At 48.0% G+C, this 16,743-nt stretch overlaps 1 protein-coding gene across 1 annotated transcript in view; it reads right to left on the reverse strand.

Moving 5' to 3' along the window:
* PLEKHG4 (pleckstrin homology and RhoGEF domain containing G4) overlaps positions 1 to 16,743 on the reverse strand; it is a 181,144-nt gene that overhangs the window by 121,463 nt on the left and 42,938 nt on the right. Inside the window, 2 exon segments of the mRNA XM_038368060.2 lie at positions 11,979 to 12,072; positions 13,353 to 13,476. Coding sequence (XP_038223988.2) covers positions 11,979 to 12,072; positions 13,353 to 13,476 — 218 coding nt within the window.

Raw genomic sequence — 16,743 nt, forward strand, 5'->3', positions numbered from 1 at the left:
TTCAAAATAGATGTGGGAGGGGGCTCTGGGCTAGGGGTGCAGGCTCTGGGGTGGGGCTGGGGATGAGGGGATTGGGGTGCAGGAAGGGGCTCCGGGTTTGGTGGGAGCTGCGGGCTTACCTCGGGCGGCTCCCAGTCAGCGGCGCAGCGGGGGAGCAAAGGTAAGCTTCCCGCCTATCCTGGCACTGAGGACCGCACTGCGGCCCGGAAGCGGTCAGCACCAGGTCTGGCTCCTAGGCGGAGGTGTGTGTGGCTCTCACCCGTATGCACTGCCCCCACCAACCCCCATTGGCCGGGAACCAGCCAATGGGAGTACCAGGATGAGGCTTGGGGCTGGGGCAGCGCGCAGAGACCTGCGGCCACCCCGCCTAGGAGCCAGACCTGCCTCTGGCCACTTCCAGGGCACAGTGCAGTGTCAGAACAGGTAGGAACTAGCCTGCCTTAGCCAGGCAGCACTGCCGCTGGGTCTTTTAATCCAGCAGGGCTGTCCTAGCTATTCAGGGGCCCTACGCATACCCCCAGCGGGGTGTGGGGGGGGCCCAAGCCTCTGCGGGGGGCGGGACTGGCTTGGGGGGCAGCAGGGAACTGCTCCCCAGCACTCTCCGGTGGTGAGTGTGGGCCAGCTCTGCTGCAGTCCTCAGGGGAGTGGGGGGTGGAGCAGGGTGGGGGCTTTGGGGAAGGGGTGGAGCAGGGGCAGGAAGAGGCAGGGCTATCTAAAGGCTTATTAATTAGGACAAAGGAATGAGAGTTATTTATAGGTTGAAGTAAGGAAATATACACACACGAGTTACCATGTAAATCCTAAGAATGACAGAGTTGTAGTGATCTGTCACTTCAAAGGTTTCAGAGTAGCAGCCGTGTTAGTCTGTATTTGCAAAAAGAAAAGGAGGACATGTGGCACCTTAGAGACTAAAATTTATTTGAGCTTGAATATTTATTAAATGCTCACATAAATTTGTTAGTCTCTAAGGTGCCACAAGTCCTCCTTTTCTTTTTGTCAATTCAAAGTTTCTTTCTGGGAAGACCCAGGGGGCAGCTCCTGGAGATCTCAGGTTTCTGTTTAGAGTCTCTGGCCCTTCAGAGTTCAAACAGCCAAAAAAGATTCAGTTTCTTCTTGTCTGGGTTTTTTATTGCCTTCCCCTAGAGTTCACGATGATGGGACGAGTTCACATGCATGTCTCTCCTTCATAGGTGGGGGGAACAATCAACAAAGTCTTTTGTCCTCTGATGCTCCACAGTGGTTTGTCCGGTGTCCGTGGGCCTTCTTTTGCTGGGCAGAAGATAACACCTCCTGTGGCAAACTACTATTTTACAATTGGTAATGTTTCTCTCCCAACTTGGGGGGGGGGGTGTTCCAGTTTCAGAGCAAACATTTAAATATTACCTTATAACATGGGATAGAGATATCATCAGTGAGATTAATGCATATGGCAATTTACAAACTTTTCATTGAATCTAAACATGAAATACATTCTTATAAGTCTCATGCCTATTTTGAGCAGAACTAATATACAGGTGACCTGCTCTGGTCTCCAGCCACAAGTTTGTCACTTCTTAGCTAATGCCTGCAGCCTGGGCTAGAGCTGGCATCTGGTTTGCCAGCGTCAGTTTTTTTTTTAAACAGGGAAATAGTGTGGTTTGAATTTTGCGTGCCAACACAAACTTTTAATCCTGTAATCTGCTGGTTCTGCATGTCGAAATAGGAAAAGGGTCGGCAGTGGAATGTGTGTATGAGGGCAACAGAAAGAGCAACAGTTTGCAACAGGCAGTTTCCCATGTTGGTCTTGCCTTTTAAGGGAGATGATTGATGTATGAAATGTATATCTCTATATTCTCAGCTAAAACTGATCCAGGTCCTACATAAAACAGGAAGATTCCAAATACTTTAAAGACATTTCCTTTACCCTTGTGAGTAGCATTTGGATCAGCTAACGATGAAGCATAGTAATCTAGGGCCTGTAGTCTTCATATTGAAGCAGAGGGCTATCATCACAGGCTGCTGGTCCTTTATTTAAAAGTTTAGGATTGTCATGCTGTTCATTAGCAGAGTCAATTAGGAAGCTAAAAGATGGGTTCTTGAAGTTTTGTGCTTGATAAGGAAGGTGGCGGGAAGATGCTAACCCTTTATCTATTTGAAAAGTCTCACGTTTGTTTTGGGTCTTATGATTTTTTTCTCTTTATAAAATCAATGTGCTCCCAATGTACTGAGACCTAAACGTAGCAGTGAGATGGGGCATTGTGTCCATAGCCAAATCTCCACATGTGGAACTGCGTTCACTTTTGTTTGATTTTAGTTAGAAGGTCTTAGAATCTTACAAATGTCAAGGCTGGAAGGGACCTTGAGAAGTCATCTAGTCTGTCCCCTTGTGCTGAGGCAGGAGAAGGTACACCTAGACCAATGGTTTTCAAACCATGAGTTGTGACCCAGAACTGGGTCATGGAATGGAGGGGACAAGGTCGCAGCAGCTCTGGTCAGCACCACTGACTGGGCCGTTAAAAGGTGTCAAGACAGATTGGAGAGTCTCAGGAGACTGTCTGTGACTCCATGTTAAGACTGTTATAATGATCCAGGAGTTCACATTTGGTACTAGCTTTGTGAAATCTAATTATGGAACACACCACCAGTTTGGGGTGTTTGCCCTGTTTTTGACTGTTTGCCCTGAGGTAGGCAATCCTGGTTGTGAGCCACACCAGAGAGTGTGACAAAAACAAGCAGAGAAAAACCCTGCAGGTGTTAGATCACTAATTAGCCTTCAGAATTCCACTGTGCACTGGCCCAGTCCTGCTGCTCACTAACCAAAAGAGCTGCCCAGTGGCACTGCACAGCAGCCATGAAAGTCACCTGGCTTTCTGCTGTGCAGAGATGAGGAGAGCTTTCTAACCCATTTGCTCAGCAACTACAAGGGTCCATAACTTGTGTGGAGAAGAGGGAAATTAGGTAGCCAGGAAGGCTATAAAGATTGACATTTCCCATCTGATGGGCAGTTAACATTACATCCTAGGAATAACAGCCAGAACAAGTTCTCAGCAATGGTATCACTCCCTAACTTCACTGGTCACATACAGTATAATCAGTGTATACTGATGGCAGCTCTTCCACAAAGAGCAGTGTCCTGGAGAGAACCTGAAAGATTCTGCAAAGCAGCCCAGTCAGACAGAGATATGTGGAAATGACATGCTTTGTTCTGTATCATCAGGGTGTAGTGGGATCATGCTACACTCCGTTTTAAGCAGAATACGGAAACGTATTTGATTTTTCTTACAAAATACATATGCTGTTGGAAGCTTCTGTATTGCTGAAAGAAGTCTGTATCTATGGAAGTATGAGCATGACTGATAGGTATAAAGTATCTGCACTTAAGGCACAAAGGTTTATATTCACAAAAGTACTTAGCTGTCCAAGTCCCAGTTCCAGGCTCCACTGCGATTCACAAAACTTCCATTGAACCTTGTAACCACCTAAACTCACTAAACTTTGCAGTAAAAGATCCCTAGCTTCTGGGAGTGGATGGGTCATTACACAAAGTAAAACTATTTCCCCATGTTATTTCCCCTTCTCCCCCACCATTCCTCTGACGTTCTTGTCAACTGCTGGAAATGGCCCACCTTGATTATCACTACAAAAGGTTTTCTTCCTCCCCTCTCCCCCCAGTAATAGCTCAGCTTAAGTGATCACTCTCCTTACAGTGTGTATGATAACACCCATTGTTTCATGTTCTCTGCGTATATAAATCATCTCCCCACTGTATTTTCCACTGAATGCATCCGATGAAGTGAGCTATAGCTCACGAAAGCTTATGCTCAAATAAATTTGTTAGTCTCTAAAGGTGCCACAAGTACTCCTTTTCTTTTTGCGAATACAGACTAACATGGCTGCTACTCTGAAACCTAGCTGCCTAGGTATATGCCTCTGGGCTTGTACACAGCTGCCTCCCTCATTCTAGGCATCCAGACACCTAAGCCCCAGGACTATTCACAAACCTAACTCATGTGCAGGACACAATCCGGTACACACCTGCTGAGTACAGCTATTGGATTGGGCTCCTTAGGCAAGTTGACACAAAACACCTAGGGCAGCGGTTGGGAGAACAAGGAGGATCTCCCTCGTAACTTTTAAGCCGGGGTTAGGGCACTCAGTTGAGATGGGAGAGCCCCCGCCCCCTGTTCAAGTCCCCTCTCTGCCTCAGAGCGGAAAAGGATTTGAACAGGGATCTACTACCTTTGAGGCGAGCACCCTAACCACTGAGCTATGGGATACGTCTCTCCTGTTGAAGCTGTTCCATTGTGGAGAACTAACAAAAGAGTGATTTAGGCCAGAGCGAGGGAGAAAAGACAACCCTGAAAATTTTGGGTGGCACGTTTCATAGACTGCGGAAGGCTGTGCCTCCCCAAACAGACCCGCATGGTCCCACCCATGCTCCACCCTGAAGCCCCCTCCTGCTTGCCACTAGTTGGGCCTCAGCCCAGGCAGGCTGCTCCTCTTCCAGGAAGCCTGCTGGGGCTGGAGCTAGGGCAGTTGGCACTTGGGATGGCTGGGGATGCCCAAGTGCAGGGCTGGGGAGGAGGGCCGCCTGCTGCCCCCCCAGTGCTCCAGAGCTGTGAGGAGGCATGCCAATCGCCTGCCCACTGCTCTGGGGCTGGGCGGGGGAACCATACACTGTCCGCTGGTGCTCCGGGGCTGAAGGTGCTCGGGTGGCCTGAGGTGGGGGGACTGGCGGCCACTGGGAGGGGGCCCTCTGGGATTCAGCAGGGGAAGGGGGTCAGGAGGGGCAGGACCTCAGGCAGAAGGGGTGGACTAGGCCAGGGGCTAGCCTCCCTGAGCTTATGGTTCACCCACTGCCCATGCCGAAAATGATTCTTACCTGGTGGTTAGTGCACTCACCCAGCATGTGAGAGACCCAGAGTCCACTCCTCCTGCTCTAAGGATGCTTTAATTATTTAGCCACCATGCAATAGCTTCAAGGCAGAGATTAGAGGAATACCTTCCCACACCAGCATGTCCTATAGCCCTGGGGCTAGAGCATCCACCTGAGAGGTAGCAGAGCAGGCTTCAAATCCCTTGTTCTCCTCAGGCTGAGGGGGGATGTGAACCAGGAGTCTCCCATGTGCCAGGTCAATACCCTAACCACTGGGTTAAAAGCTATGTGGGAGGTCATCCTCCCCACTGGCTGCTTGCGAAATTGCAGCGGACGCCTAACCCCAGTGAGGGTTCCTGGCTGTGAATCTGGCAGAAATAGATGCCTGCCAGCAGCCTGGATTCAGGCCCCTATCTCTGTGAGAAGGGGTTAGAGAGGCGGAGCTTAATGCGCATCCCTCTTGTTGACCTGTCCCATTGGCTAGCTTAGGCAGCTCCCCACCTAGCATGCTGGCTTTTGTGACTCGCAGTTTAAGGCACCTAATTCTCCCCATTTGTTGTATGGGGAGCCAAGGCACCCAACTCAGGCTTTGTGGATCACAGGGAGTTTCTAGCACCTAAACGTTAGGTACTGTAATGCTCCTTTTGTGCAGATTCCAGGCCAAACTCCTTGACCTTCAGCCATGTCATTTACACATTTGCCTTTGGAAACACTATGGAATGTGACAGGTTTACATGGAAGAAGGACAGGTTCAGGGTCTGAAAGAGTCCAGAATCTATTTTCCATTTCTCAACAGAACTAAAAATATATGGCTTAGCAAATTCCATTTGTACTGCGTTCCAATGAGTCACTTTCAGAGACCACTGTGAACTCAGCTTGAAAGGAAGGAAATGCACAGCTAGTCACTGAAAATGGGATAGCCACATGCACCTGCGTCCTCTCATTTTAATTATTCCCTAAATAACTCTGGCCCATTGATTCTCGCAATCACATTATCAGATATCTGCAGATGTTCCATCAAATTAGGTGAACAGACAGGAGAAGGTGGGTAGTGCAGTGGCGAGAAACAGGAGAGGAAAACAGAAGGAGTTTGCCTGTGGGGAGTTCCCACAGAGTTTTTGCCTTCCCGGCTTCTGTGAGCAGTACATACATCATCTGAAGAGGCTCTTAAAAGGAAGATAATATGGATAGTGAGCCATCAGCTGTTGTGACCTGCACAGGAAGTGCCATGTTTGTCTTTCTCCCAGCGGATAGAAGCAACTTCGTCTGTACAAAGTGCAAGCTGGTCTCCATATTGGAAGAGAAGGTTAAAGGACTAGAGACCCTAGTATCAACCCTGCGTTGCATCAGAGAAAATGAAGACTTTCTGGACAGAAGTCAGCATTTGTTAATGCAGACAAAGCATGCTGAAGAATTAGAGAGGGCAGTGCAAAATGGAAAAGAATATTGGCAGCATCTGACCTCCAGAAGAAAGAGGAGAACCCATGTATCCCCATTGCAGATAGAGGTCAGAAACTATTTTCAGGCTCTCTGAACAGGTACTACTGTGGAGAAGGATTTGGAAGAGCCCTCTGAGGGAAGGGAATAGAAGGAGACCCCATCGACCGGAAGGCATTGGATGCATTGTCCTAGGGATGGAGGTTCCACGACCACCACTCCCAAGAGGAGGAGATGGGTGGTGGTGGGTGGGGACAGCCTCCTAAGGGGGACGGAGTCATCCATCTGCCAACCAGACCAGGAGACTTGAGAAGTGTGCTGCTAGCCTGGAGCTAGAATTCAGGATGTGATGGAGTGTCTGCCAAGACTGGTCAAGCCTTCAGACTGCTACCCCTCCCTAATTCTCCATGTAGGCACCAATGATACTGCCAAGAATGACCTTGAGGGGGTCACTGTAGACTACGTAGCTCTGGGAAGAAGGATAAAGGAGTTTGAGGTGCAAGTCATGTTCTCTTCCATTCTCCCTGTTGAAGGAAAAGGTCCAGGTAGGAACCATCGAATGTGGAGGTAAATGCATGGTTACGCAGGTGGTGTCAGAGAGAGGGCTTTGGATTCCTCGACCATGGGATGTTGTTCCAGGAAGAAGGATTGCTAGGAAGAGATGGGATCCACCTAACAAAGAGAGGGAAGAGCATCTTTGCAGGCAGGCTGGCTAACCTAGTGAGGAGGGCTTTAAACTAGATTCGCTGGAGGATGGAGACCTAAGCCCTGAGGTAAGTGGGGGAGTGGGATACCAGGAGGAAACACAAGGCGGAGGGTAAAACAGTGGGGGCCTCCTGATTCATACTGAAAAAGCAGGGCAATCGGCTAGTAATCAGTTTCCTGTACACTAACGAAAGAAGCCTTGGAAACAAGCAGGAAGAACTAGAAGTCCTGGCACAGTCAAGGAACTATGATGTGATTAGAACAACAGAAACTTCGTGGGGTAACTCACATGACTGGAGCACTGTCATGGATGGGTATAAACTGTTCATGAAGGAGAGGTGCTGGAGAAAAGGTGGAGGAGTTGCACTGTATGTAATGGAACAGTATGATTGCTCAGAGCTCCAGTATGAAACTGGAGAAAAGCCTGTTGAGAGTCTTTGGGTTAAGTTTAGAGGCGAGAGCAACACGGGTGATGTCGTGGTGGGCGTCTGCTATAGACCACCAGACCAGGAGGATGTGGTAGACGAGGCTTTCTTCGGACAACTAATAGACGTTTCCAGATCACAGGCCCTGGTTCTCATGGGGGACTTCAATCATCCTGACATCTGCTGGGAGAGCAATACAGCAGTGCACAGACAATCCAGGAAGTTTTTGGAGAGTGTTGGGGACAACTTCCTGGTGCAAATGCCGGAGGAACCAACTAAGGGCTGTGCTCCTCTTGGCCTGCTGCTCACAAACACGAAAGAATTGGTAGGGGAAGTAGAAGTGGGTGGCAAACTGGGCAGCAGTGACCATGAGATGGCTGAGTTCAGGATCCTGACAAAAGGAAGAAAGAAGAGCAGCGGAATACAGATCCTGGACTTCGGAAAAGCAGATTTTGACTCCCTCAGGAAACTGATGGGCAGGATCCCCTGGGAGGCTAATATGAGGGGGAAAGGAGTAGAGGAGAGTTGGCTATATTTTAAAGAAGCCTTAGTGAGGGCACAGGAGCAAACCAGCCTGATGTGCAGAAACAATAGCAAATATGGCAGGCGACCAGCTTGGCTTAACAAAGAAATCTTTAAAAAGAACAGGAGTACTTATGGCACCTTAGAGACTAACAAATTTATTTGAGCAAAAGCTTTCATGAGCTACAGCTCACTTCATTGGATGCATTCTGATGAAGTGAGCTGTAGCTCACAAAAGCTTACGCTCAAATAAATGTGTTAGTCTCTAAGGTGCCACAAGTACTCCTTTTCTTTTTCGAATACAGACTAACACAGCTGCCACTCTGAAACTTGTCAACCTGGTGAGCTTAAACACAAAAAGAAAGCTTAAAAGAAGTGGAAACTTGGATAGATGACTAGGGAGGAGTATAAAGATATTGCTCGAGTATGCAGGGGTGTAATAAGAAAGACCAAAGTACAATTGGAGTTGCAACTAGCAAGGGATGTGAAGGTTAACAAGAAGGGTTTCTACAGGTATATTAGCAACAAGAAGGTGGTCAGGAAAAGTGTTGGACTCTTACTGAATGGGGGAGGCAACTAGTGACAGATGATGTGGAAAAAGCTGAAGTATTCAATGCTTTTTTTGCCTCAGTCTTCACAGACAAGGCACTGGGCAGCACAGTATGGTGAGGAGGTTAGCAGCCCTCAGTGATGAAACAGCAGGTTAAGGTCTATTTAGAAAAGCTGGACATGTACAAGTCCATGGGGCCGCATGCAATGCATCCGAGGGGGCTAAGGGAGTTGGCTGATGGGATTGCAGAGCCATTGGCCATTATCTTTGAAAACTCATGGTGATCAGGAGAGGTCCTGGAAATTGGAAAAAGGCAAATATAGTGTCCATCTTTAAAAAAGGGAAGAAGGAGAATCCGGGGAACTATAGACAGGTCAGCCTCACCTCAGTCCCTGGAAAAATCACGGAGCAGGTCCTCAAGGAATCCATTTTGAAGCACTTGGAGGAAAGGAAGGTGATCAGGAACAGTCAACATGGATTCACCAAGGGCAAGCCATGCCTGACCAACCTGATTGCCTTCTATGGTGAGATAACTGGCTCTGTGAATATGGGGAAAGCGGTGGATGTGATATACCTTGACTTTAGCAAACCTTTAAATATGGTCTCCAACAGTATTCTTGCCAGCAAGTTAAAACAGTATGGATTAGATGGAATGGACTATAAGGTGGATAGAAAGCTGGTTCGATCATCAGGCTCAATGAGTAGCGATCAACAGCTCGATGTCTAGTTGGCAGCCGGCTTCATGCGGAGTGCCCCAGAGGTTGGTCCTGGGGCCGGTTTTGTTCAACATCTTCATTAATGATCTGGATGATGCGACAGATTGCACCCTCAGCAAGTTCGCAGATGACACTAAACTGTGAGGAGAGGTAGATACACGGGAGGATAGGGATAGGGTCTAGAGTGACCTAGACAAATTGGAGGATTGGGCCAAAAGAAATCCGATGAGGTTCAACAAGGACAAGTTCAGAGTCCTGCACTTAGGACGGAAGAATCCCATGCACTGCTACAGGCTGGGGACCAACTGACTAAGTGGCAGTTTTGCAGAAAAGTAACTGGGAATTACAGTGGATGAGAAGCTGGATATGAGTCAACAGTGTGCCCTTGTTGCCAAGAAGGCTAACAGCATATTAGGCTGTATTAGTAGGAGCATTGCCAGCAATTCGAGGGAAGTGATTATTCCCCTCTATTCAGCACTGGTTAGGCCACATCTGGAGTATTGCGTCCAGTTTTGGGCCCCCCACTACAGAAAGGATGTGGATAAATTGGAGAGAGTCCAGCAGAGGGCAACGAAAATGATTAGTGGGCTAGGGCACATGGCTTACGAGGAGAAGCTGAGGGAACTGGGCTTACTTAGTCTGCAGAAGAGAAGAGTGAGGGGGGATTTGATAGCAGCCTTCAACTACCTGAAGGGGTTTTCCAAAGAGGAGGGAGCTCGGCTGTTCTCAGTGGTGGCAGATAGAACACAGAGCAATGGTCTCAAGTTGCAGTGTGGGAGGTCTAGGTTGGATATTAGGAAAAACATTTTCACTAGGAGGGTGGTGAAGCACTGGAATGGGTTATCTAGGGAGGTGGTGGAATCTCCATCCATGGAGGTTTTTAAGACCTGGCTTGACAAAGCCCTGGCTAGGATGATTTAGTTGGGGTTGGTCCTGCTTTGAGCAGGAGGCTGGACTAAATGACCTCCTGAAGTCTCTTCCAACCCTAATCTTCTATGGATTCTATGATAGTACTTTTCCTCTGGCAAAAGACAGGAATATATAACCATTCATCCCCTGAGATACAGTGGAATATGAACATCAAAATATATTCTAGTCTATACTCTACAGTCTAGACAATAGGGCATTGAAGCTAGGGTACTGGCCTAGGACTCAAGAGTACAGGATTTTATTCCTAGCTCTGCCATTGGCCTGCCGGGTAAGAAAGTCACTTTAATTTCTCTGTGCCTTACTTTCTCCATCTGTAAAATGGGGATAATGGTACTGACTAATGATACTGATAGTAACTAATGATACTGATACTTCCAAGCTCCAAAGGGACCATTCTGATCATCTAGTCTGAACTCCTGCATAACACAGGCCAGAGAACATCCCCAAAATAATTCCTAGAGCATAACATTTAGAAAAACGTCCAATCTTGCCTTTAAAATAGTCAGTGATGGAGACTCCATCACAGCCCTTGGAAAATTGTTCCCGGTAGGAGGAGTGGGGAGAAGAAACCCAACTGGTTTGAAGATGGAGCTTGATAAATGTATTAACAGGATTATACAACTGGGGTATCTCTGATAGCAGGGAACTGGACTCAACGACTCAAGGGGGTCCCTTCTAGTCCTATGTTCTAATCACCCCAGCTCCCTAAGAGCATTACTGATTTCTAGGAAGTCTGTCAACACAGCTATGTAACATACAGAGCCCAGGGCCTCTGCAGCATTTCAGAGTCCTGAACCAGGCACCAAGGAGCAACACTATGAAATGAAAGACAGTCCCTTTCCCAAGAGCTGTGAATGTTACCCCTGCAGCCCTGGGAGCAAGAGCTCAGCACCATGAGATACTCCCTTATCCCAGGGGCTAAGCATGCTGCTTGAGCACAGCTCCCAACTCCACTCAGCTTTGGAAGGAAGAGGGGAGACCCATGACTCAGCCCCAGCTCTCTGATGTGGCAGAGCAAAGCACCACCCACGCAGCCAGCAGACTGCCCTCTCTGCATGCACAAGTGTCATTAAAATCTCATCGTGGGTTCATTCAGAGTCTGGTTGAGCGGACACCCTGCGGGGCCAAAAGGCCAGTGTAAAGAGGCACCTGCTTAACCATGATTAGTTGTAGCTACAACTCGTTATCTTGTTTGGATTTCTAACAACAGATGGGAAATAAGTTCTGATCAGTGTCAACACAATGCACTTGGTTTCCAGCTGACTGACATGAAAGCCTTTGACCTGAAACAATATTAAGTTACAGCATGTCTGCTTCCAATCATTCACCCCCTTGCCAGATCAACAGCAGTACACGTTTCTCCCAATAGCACTGACATAAAGCACCGCCCTTCTCCTTCAGGGACAGTCCCGCCAACCACAGCCCTAGCCTTTCTGCTTCACTTCTAATGCATCTTTGTAAGTGACTGTCCACTGAGTATTTCATGCAGCTGATGAATGAAAACAAAATCTTGATGCCAACAGAGACACTCGCCAGAAACGTGGTTGCACATTCTGAGCGGAGTTCCATGGACAGCACTTACGGGCCTGGGGACAAGGCTCTCAGAATTACTGAAAGGAGTGCAGCTGTTTCCCCCCCAAAGTCAGGGCTCTGGCTTTTCCAGAGGGCTGGGAAGTACAGGCAAGGGGTCCCCCTGAAACAGGGCAGCGCTCCACCTCCTGAAAGCAGCCAAAACCTGGGATGACACGGATGGATTTCAGGGCAGCTGGCAGCCGGAACACAGCAGCCACACCAAAGAGCCTGGGGCCAAAGGGCTGGGGCTGCTTCTACGGGCTCACCTGTACTAAGCTGAAAGCCTTAAAAAGGGCAGGAACTGGTGAACAGCGACGAGCATCTACCAGAATGGTTAGGCCCAAAGCTCGGCACTCTGCTCTGTGAGGAAAAGGAAAGAAGTAGTTAGTGTGTCATTGCCCCAGTGCAGCACGGGTTACTCATGGGGTACTGTTAGATAACATGGGGTACCATGCCGGGCATACCGACACCACTCTGTAAACGAAGCCACTAACTGGCGTCTTTTTATTAGCCACAATATCTTCCCTTTGAAGTTGCCTAGACTGCTCTTTCTTCTTTTCTTTTACTGCTAAGTGAATTCCTAATGCCCCCCTTACCACACCTCCTCCCATGACACTGTCATTCCCACTCCCCAGACCCCAGCAGCAAATCTGCAGACAACACAGACTATCACATCTCTCTGGAGGCAGGTAGTGAGGAGGAAAGCCATGGGGAATGCCAGCACTCACTGACTATGCCCAAGGGCTGGCACACAGCATCACTTACATCCTTTCGGCTGCACTGACGACGAAGCTCACACTTGGAACTAATCGTATTTTTCAAAGCATTACGAAACGCAGACCAGGAGCTAAGACCTAACCGAGTCTGTGAGGAGCTGGAAGAAGCCCCGTCAGCCAGGAAGCCCATGGCAGCAGCAGTAGGGGGGGAAACGACAGAGCACGTGACAAACGGATACATTCTGAACGTGTTTAGCCCTTCCTGGCAAACTGCATCAGATCTGTGATGCCAATACATCACTCGTCCAGCTGAGGCACACTTGCTCAGCCTCTGCAGCCACCTTTGTCACTGGAGGACAGGCTGTCAGGAAGGTTGTTTCATAGATATTCATAGAATAACAGGGTTGGAAGGGAGGTCATCTAGTCCAACCCCCTGCTCAAAGCAGGACCAATCCCCAATTTTTGCCCTAGATCCCTAAATGGCACCCTCAAGGACTGAACTCACAACCCTGTGTTTAGCAGGCCAATGCTCAAGCCACTGAGCTATCCCTCCTAGAACTATGTCATAGGGCTGTTGCTGGGCTACCCCAGAATTGTCAATGCCATGTTTTCTAAGCCCTATTTTCTGAGTTAATGCAGAAGAGCGAAAAATAGTTTGGATTTATAGCAATGCTTGGAAACGTAGAACAACATACACATAACGCTGCTGCTTAGCATGCGTATACCGCACGCTGCATGTCCAAAGCAAGCAGTCAGCAGATCTGTTGCTTGTGCAGTTTCAGAACTGTTTGGGGCCATCTCCTCATGCTGCCAAAGGACGTCAGCTCCATTCAGCTCCCTTGCTGTTGCCCCCAACTAAGTGCCAGTAGAGTTTGCCCTGTCCTGCCTGTCTGACGCCCTGCCCAGCCTGGAAATGGCACCAACCTTGGGATGCTGTGTAAGTATAGGAGGAGGCGCACCAGCTCGTTGGTGTTGCAGTGGGGGTTTAGCCAAATCGTGTTCCTTGTGGTGATTATGGCCACTGCACGTCCACATTTGTCTCTGGTGCCTGAAAATGAGAATTTATTTTAACATCTGCAATTTGTCAGAGCCTTGAAGGATCCCCCCACAGATTACCCACAGGGCAGCCCATCTCACCCACAGCCCTTAGTTATTCTCCCTGTAAATTACAGCATTGCTATAGGGACCAAAGGCTCTTCCCTCACTTCCCACCCCCAGAGAATTGAGCACACAACCTCTACAACACACCAGTGCCCATCAGGCGAAGACCAGGACCTGCCATTGAAGCAGTGCCATGGCCACTGGGAGGCACAAACAATGCTCGCTGTTTGCACGGTCTCTAATAAAGTTCTGTTGCAGTTACTGGAAACTGCAATTCAGGCCCACACTCAGCACTGCACAAAGTAATAAAACTCAGGCTTGAAGAGTCTAAAGCCCTCTTGGCCTCAGGCAGCGTGATTACTTTTGCAGCTGATTACTGTCAGCTGGAAGGAATTTAAACAGCTTTGAAGAACTGTGTGCAGCCTAATCAAATTCAGAACTAATACTCCAGGCGGAGGGAGGAAAGCCCAGTCACCCAGCACACAAAGCAGCAGGCTCCTCTTCAGAACAAATCTACAGAGAGAGAACCCGCAGCTCCCACTCCAGGGCCAGCGCAAGATGGAAGTATCAGAAGCATGGCTTTCCCCTCACTGTGGAGGAGCCCATCACACTATGGTAGCCCTAAAGGGACAATGGGTGCTGGGCACACACTGTTAACCTTGCAGGAAGTTTGGCGTCTTCTGCAGGGGATGCCAATGGGTTAAGGTGTGAGCAAAGAGAGCATGCACAAGGCAGCTGACTCCCCCACCCAGAGCAAGCTGAATTCCCCAGGGCTCTATGCACGGAGCAGGTGAAAAACCTTTGCTTTAACCAAACAGCTTTGATCTTGCCAGCCAGGAAAGGAGAGCTGAAAGGCAGTTGTGGCTCTCTCCTTCATGACAAAAATTCCAGGGGCAGAAGTTATTGGTGGGAGGGGGGTTTAAGAGGTTATCCAACTTTACCCCAGGAACTCTGCAAGATGTGTTAATTGGTGTTCAACAATCCTCCTTGCTTGGCTTGGGATTGCTTGGCTCTGCACTGAGAACAAGGAAGCAAAGGACCCAAGGGGGCAGTGCAATTGCACCCAACCAGTGTGTTTCAGAGTTCTACATTTCACCTCAGAGATCCATACCTGGTCTCTTCTATTCAACAAAATTGGCAGAGACCCCCAGGCAAGGGCAAGTTACCAGCATTGTTGGAGCCCACAATCTCATTGTTCTGAGGAGACCACTCATCTATACAAACTGGGAACACATCTCTTATTCCACTCATAAAAATGGCATGACATGATTAAAAACAAAAGCAGAATCCTAAAAATAATAATAATTAAATTACACTTTTCTGTATCTTACCCACTTGGCCCCTGCTGTTCCCTTGGAGGGAATGTGAATAGAAATAAAGCGAAGTAAATAAGTCATTTCAGTGAGGGCACAATGAGTCCCAAATAAACAGATCTGCTCTGCTAGAAGCAAACCTCTCATGAAGTCCAGCAATGCGAGCCAGGGCCCCAAGAAGCTATTATTTAAAACAGAGGGGAAATCACAAGTAGGGTTAACTCCTTTTCAGGGAGCAGGACCATTAAATGGTCTTTGTTCTTCTAAAGTCAGGTCTGAAAGGGAGATTAAATAAATCAGGAGCACTGTTATTGCACCTGGAATATTGCGTTCTGTTCCAGGCAATACAGGACCAGAAAATGGTGATAAAATAGAAAGAGTTCATTAATAATATATGTAGCTCTGTGAGTTAAGAGAGAAGTCATCAGAACTCTCATGCTCCAGGACATTAGCTGACTGCCCGAGAGATCAGGACAGAATCCTCTCTTTATGGACAAGATGATAAAATGGTCAAGTTCAGTAGGGGTTGTTTTCACCTTTTTCTTAAGCATCAGTTATTGTCCTCTGAATTATTGACCGCAAGAACTGGATTAAACTTTCCCCGACTCCCACATAGGAGTATAGAAATTACCTGACCAGATCAGACAAGGGGTCTGTCTCCATCAGTGGCTGGTACTGGATAATTCATAGGAAAGTGCAAGGGTTGCCGCAACTGACTAACGAAACATCCAGCCCAGAGGAAAGCTTCTTCTGAACCTCCTCTGTTAGTTCCTACCCCTTATAAAACTATATTTACTCTCTTCACTGTAACCATGGTGTTCCCATAACCCCTACCCATGTCTAACATCCCATGCGGGGGAGGGGATGTCTGTGTGTGTGTTAGCATGTGCGCATCTTTCCCAGCTCACACTCCTCCTAGTAGTATGCTGGGCACTCCCACTTCCTAGGGATCATTTGGATGCATTTAGTGCTTCTGATGTTGCTCCTTCCTCAGATGAAGGTTCCCTTCAAGCATTTCTGGAAGGCTGCATCTGTGTTCACTGGTTATTATTTCTAAGTGGTTTACATGCATGTGACATTTTTGGTTTGCATTTTTCATAAATTCATAGACTTAAGGGCAGAAGGGACCATCAGATCATCTGGTCTGACCTCCCCTATAACACAGGCCAAAGACCTTCACTCAGTTACCCCTGTGTGGAGCCCAACAACTTGTGCCTGGATAAAGAATATCTTCCAAAAAGGCATCCAGACTTGATTTGGTAGTTTGTTCCAATGGTTAATTATCCTCACTGTTAAAAAAACTGGGCCTTATTTCTATTTTGTCTGGGTTCTGTGTCCAGCCACAGTTTCGTGTTCTGCTTTTCTCCGCTAGATTAAAGAGCCTTTTAGTAGGTGTTATTTTCTCCCCACGAAGGTACTTATATACAGTAATCAAATCGCCCCTTGGTCTTCTACACATGTTGAGCTCCTGAAGTCTCTCATTGTAAGGCATTTTCTCCAGTCCTTGAGTCATTTCTGTGGCTCTTTTCTGCATCATACTGGAAAGCATCATATTGAATGCAGTATCCTGGTGTTGGTCTCACCAGTGCCATATGCGGAGTTAAAATCACCTCCCTACTTCTGCCCACTATTCCCCTTTACACAGCCAAAGATTGCATTAGCCCTTTTTGCCACTACACTGCACTGGGGGCTCTGCTGAGTTGCTGGTCCACTATGTCCCTTTTCCGAGTCGCTGCTTTCCAGGACACAGCACCCCATTCTCTAGGTACGGCCTGTATTCTTTGTTCCTAGACCTTGCATTTGGCTGTATTAAAATACATTTTGTTTGAATGGACCCAGTTTACCAAGCTATCCAGATTGTGAGGTATGACTGCTGTCTTCTGCAGCATAGTTATAGCCAT

The sequence above is a fragment of the Dermochelys coriacea genome, chromosome 12 (assembly GCF_009764565.3).
Source record: "Dermochelys coriacea isolate rDerCor1 chromosome 12, rDerCor1.pri.v4, whole genome shotgun sequence".
In the NCBI taxonomy this organism is placed as follows: Eukaryota; Metazoa; Chordata; order Testudines; family Dermochelyidae; genus Dermochelys; species Dermochelys coriacea.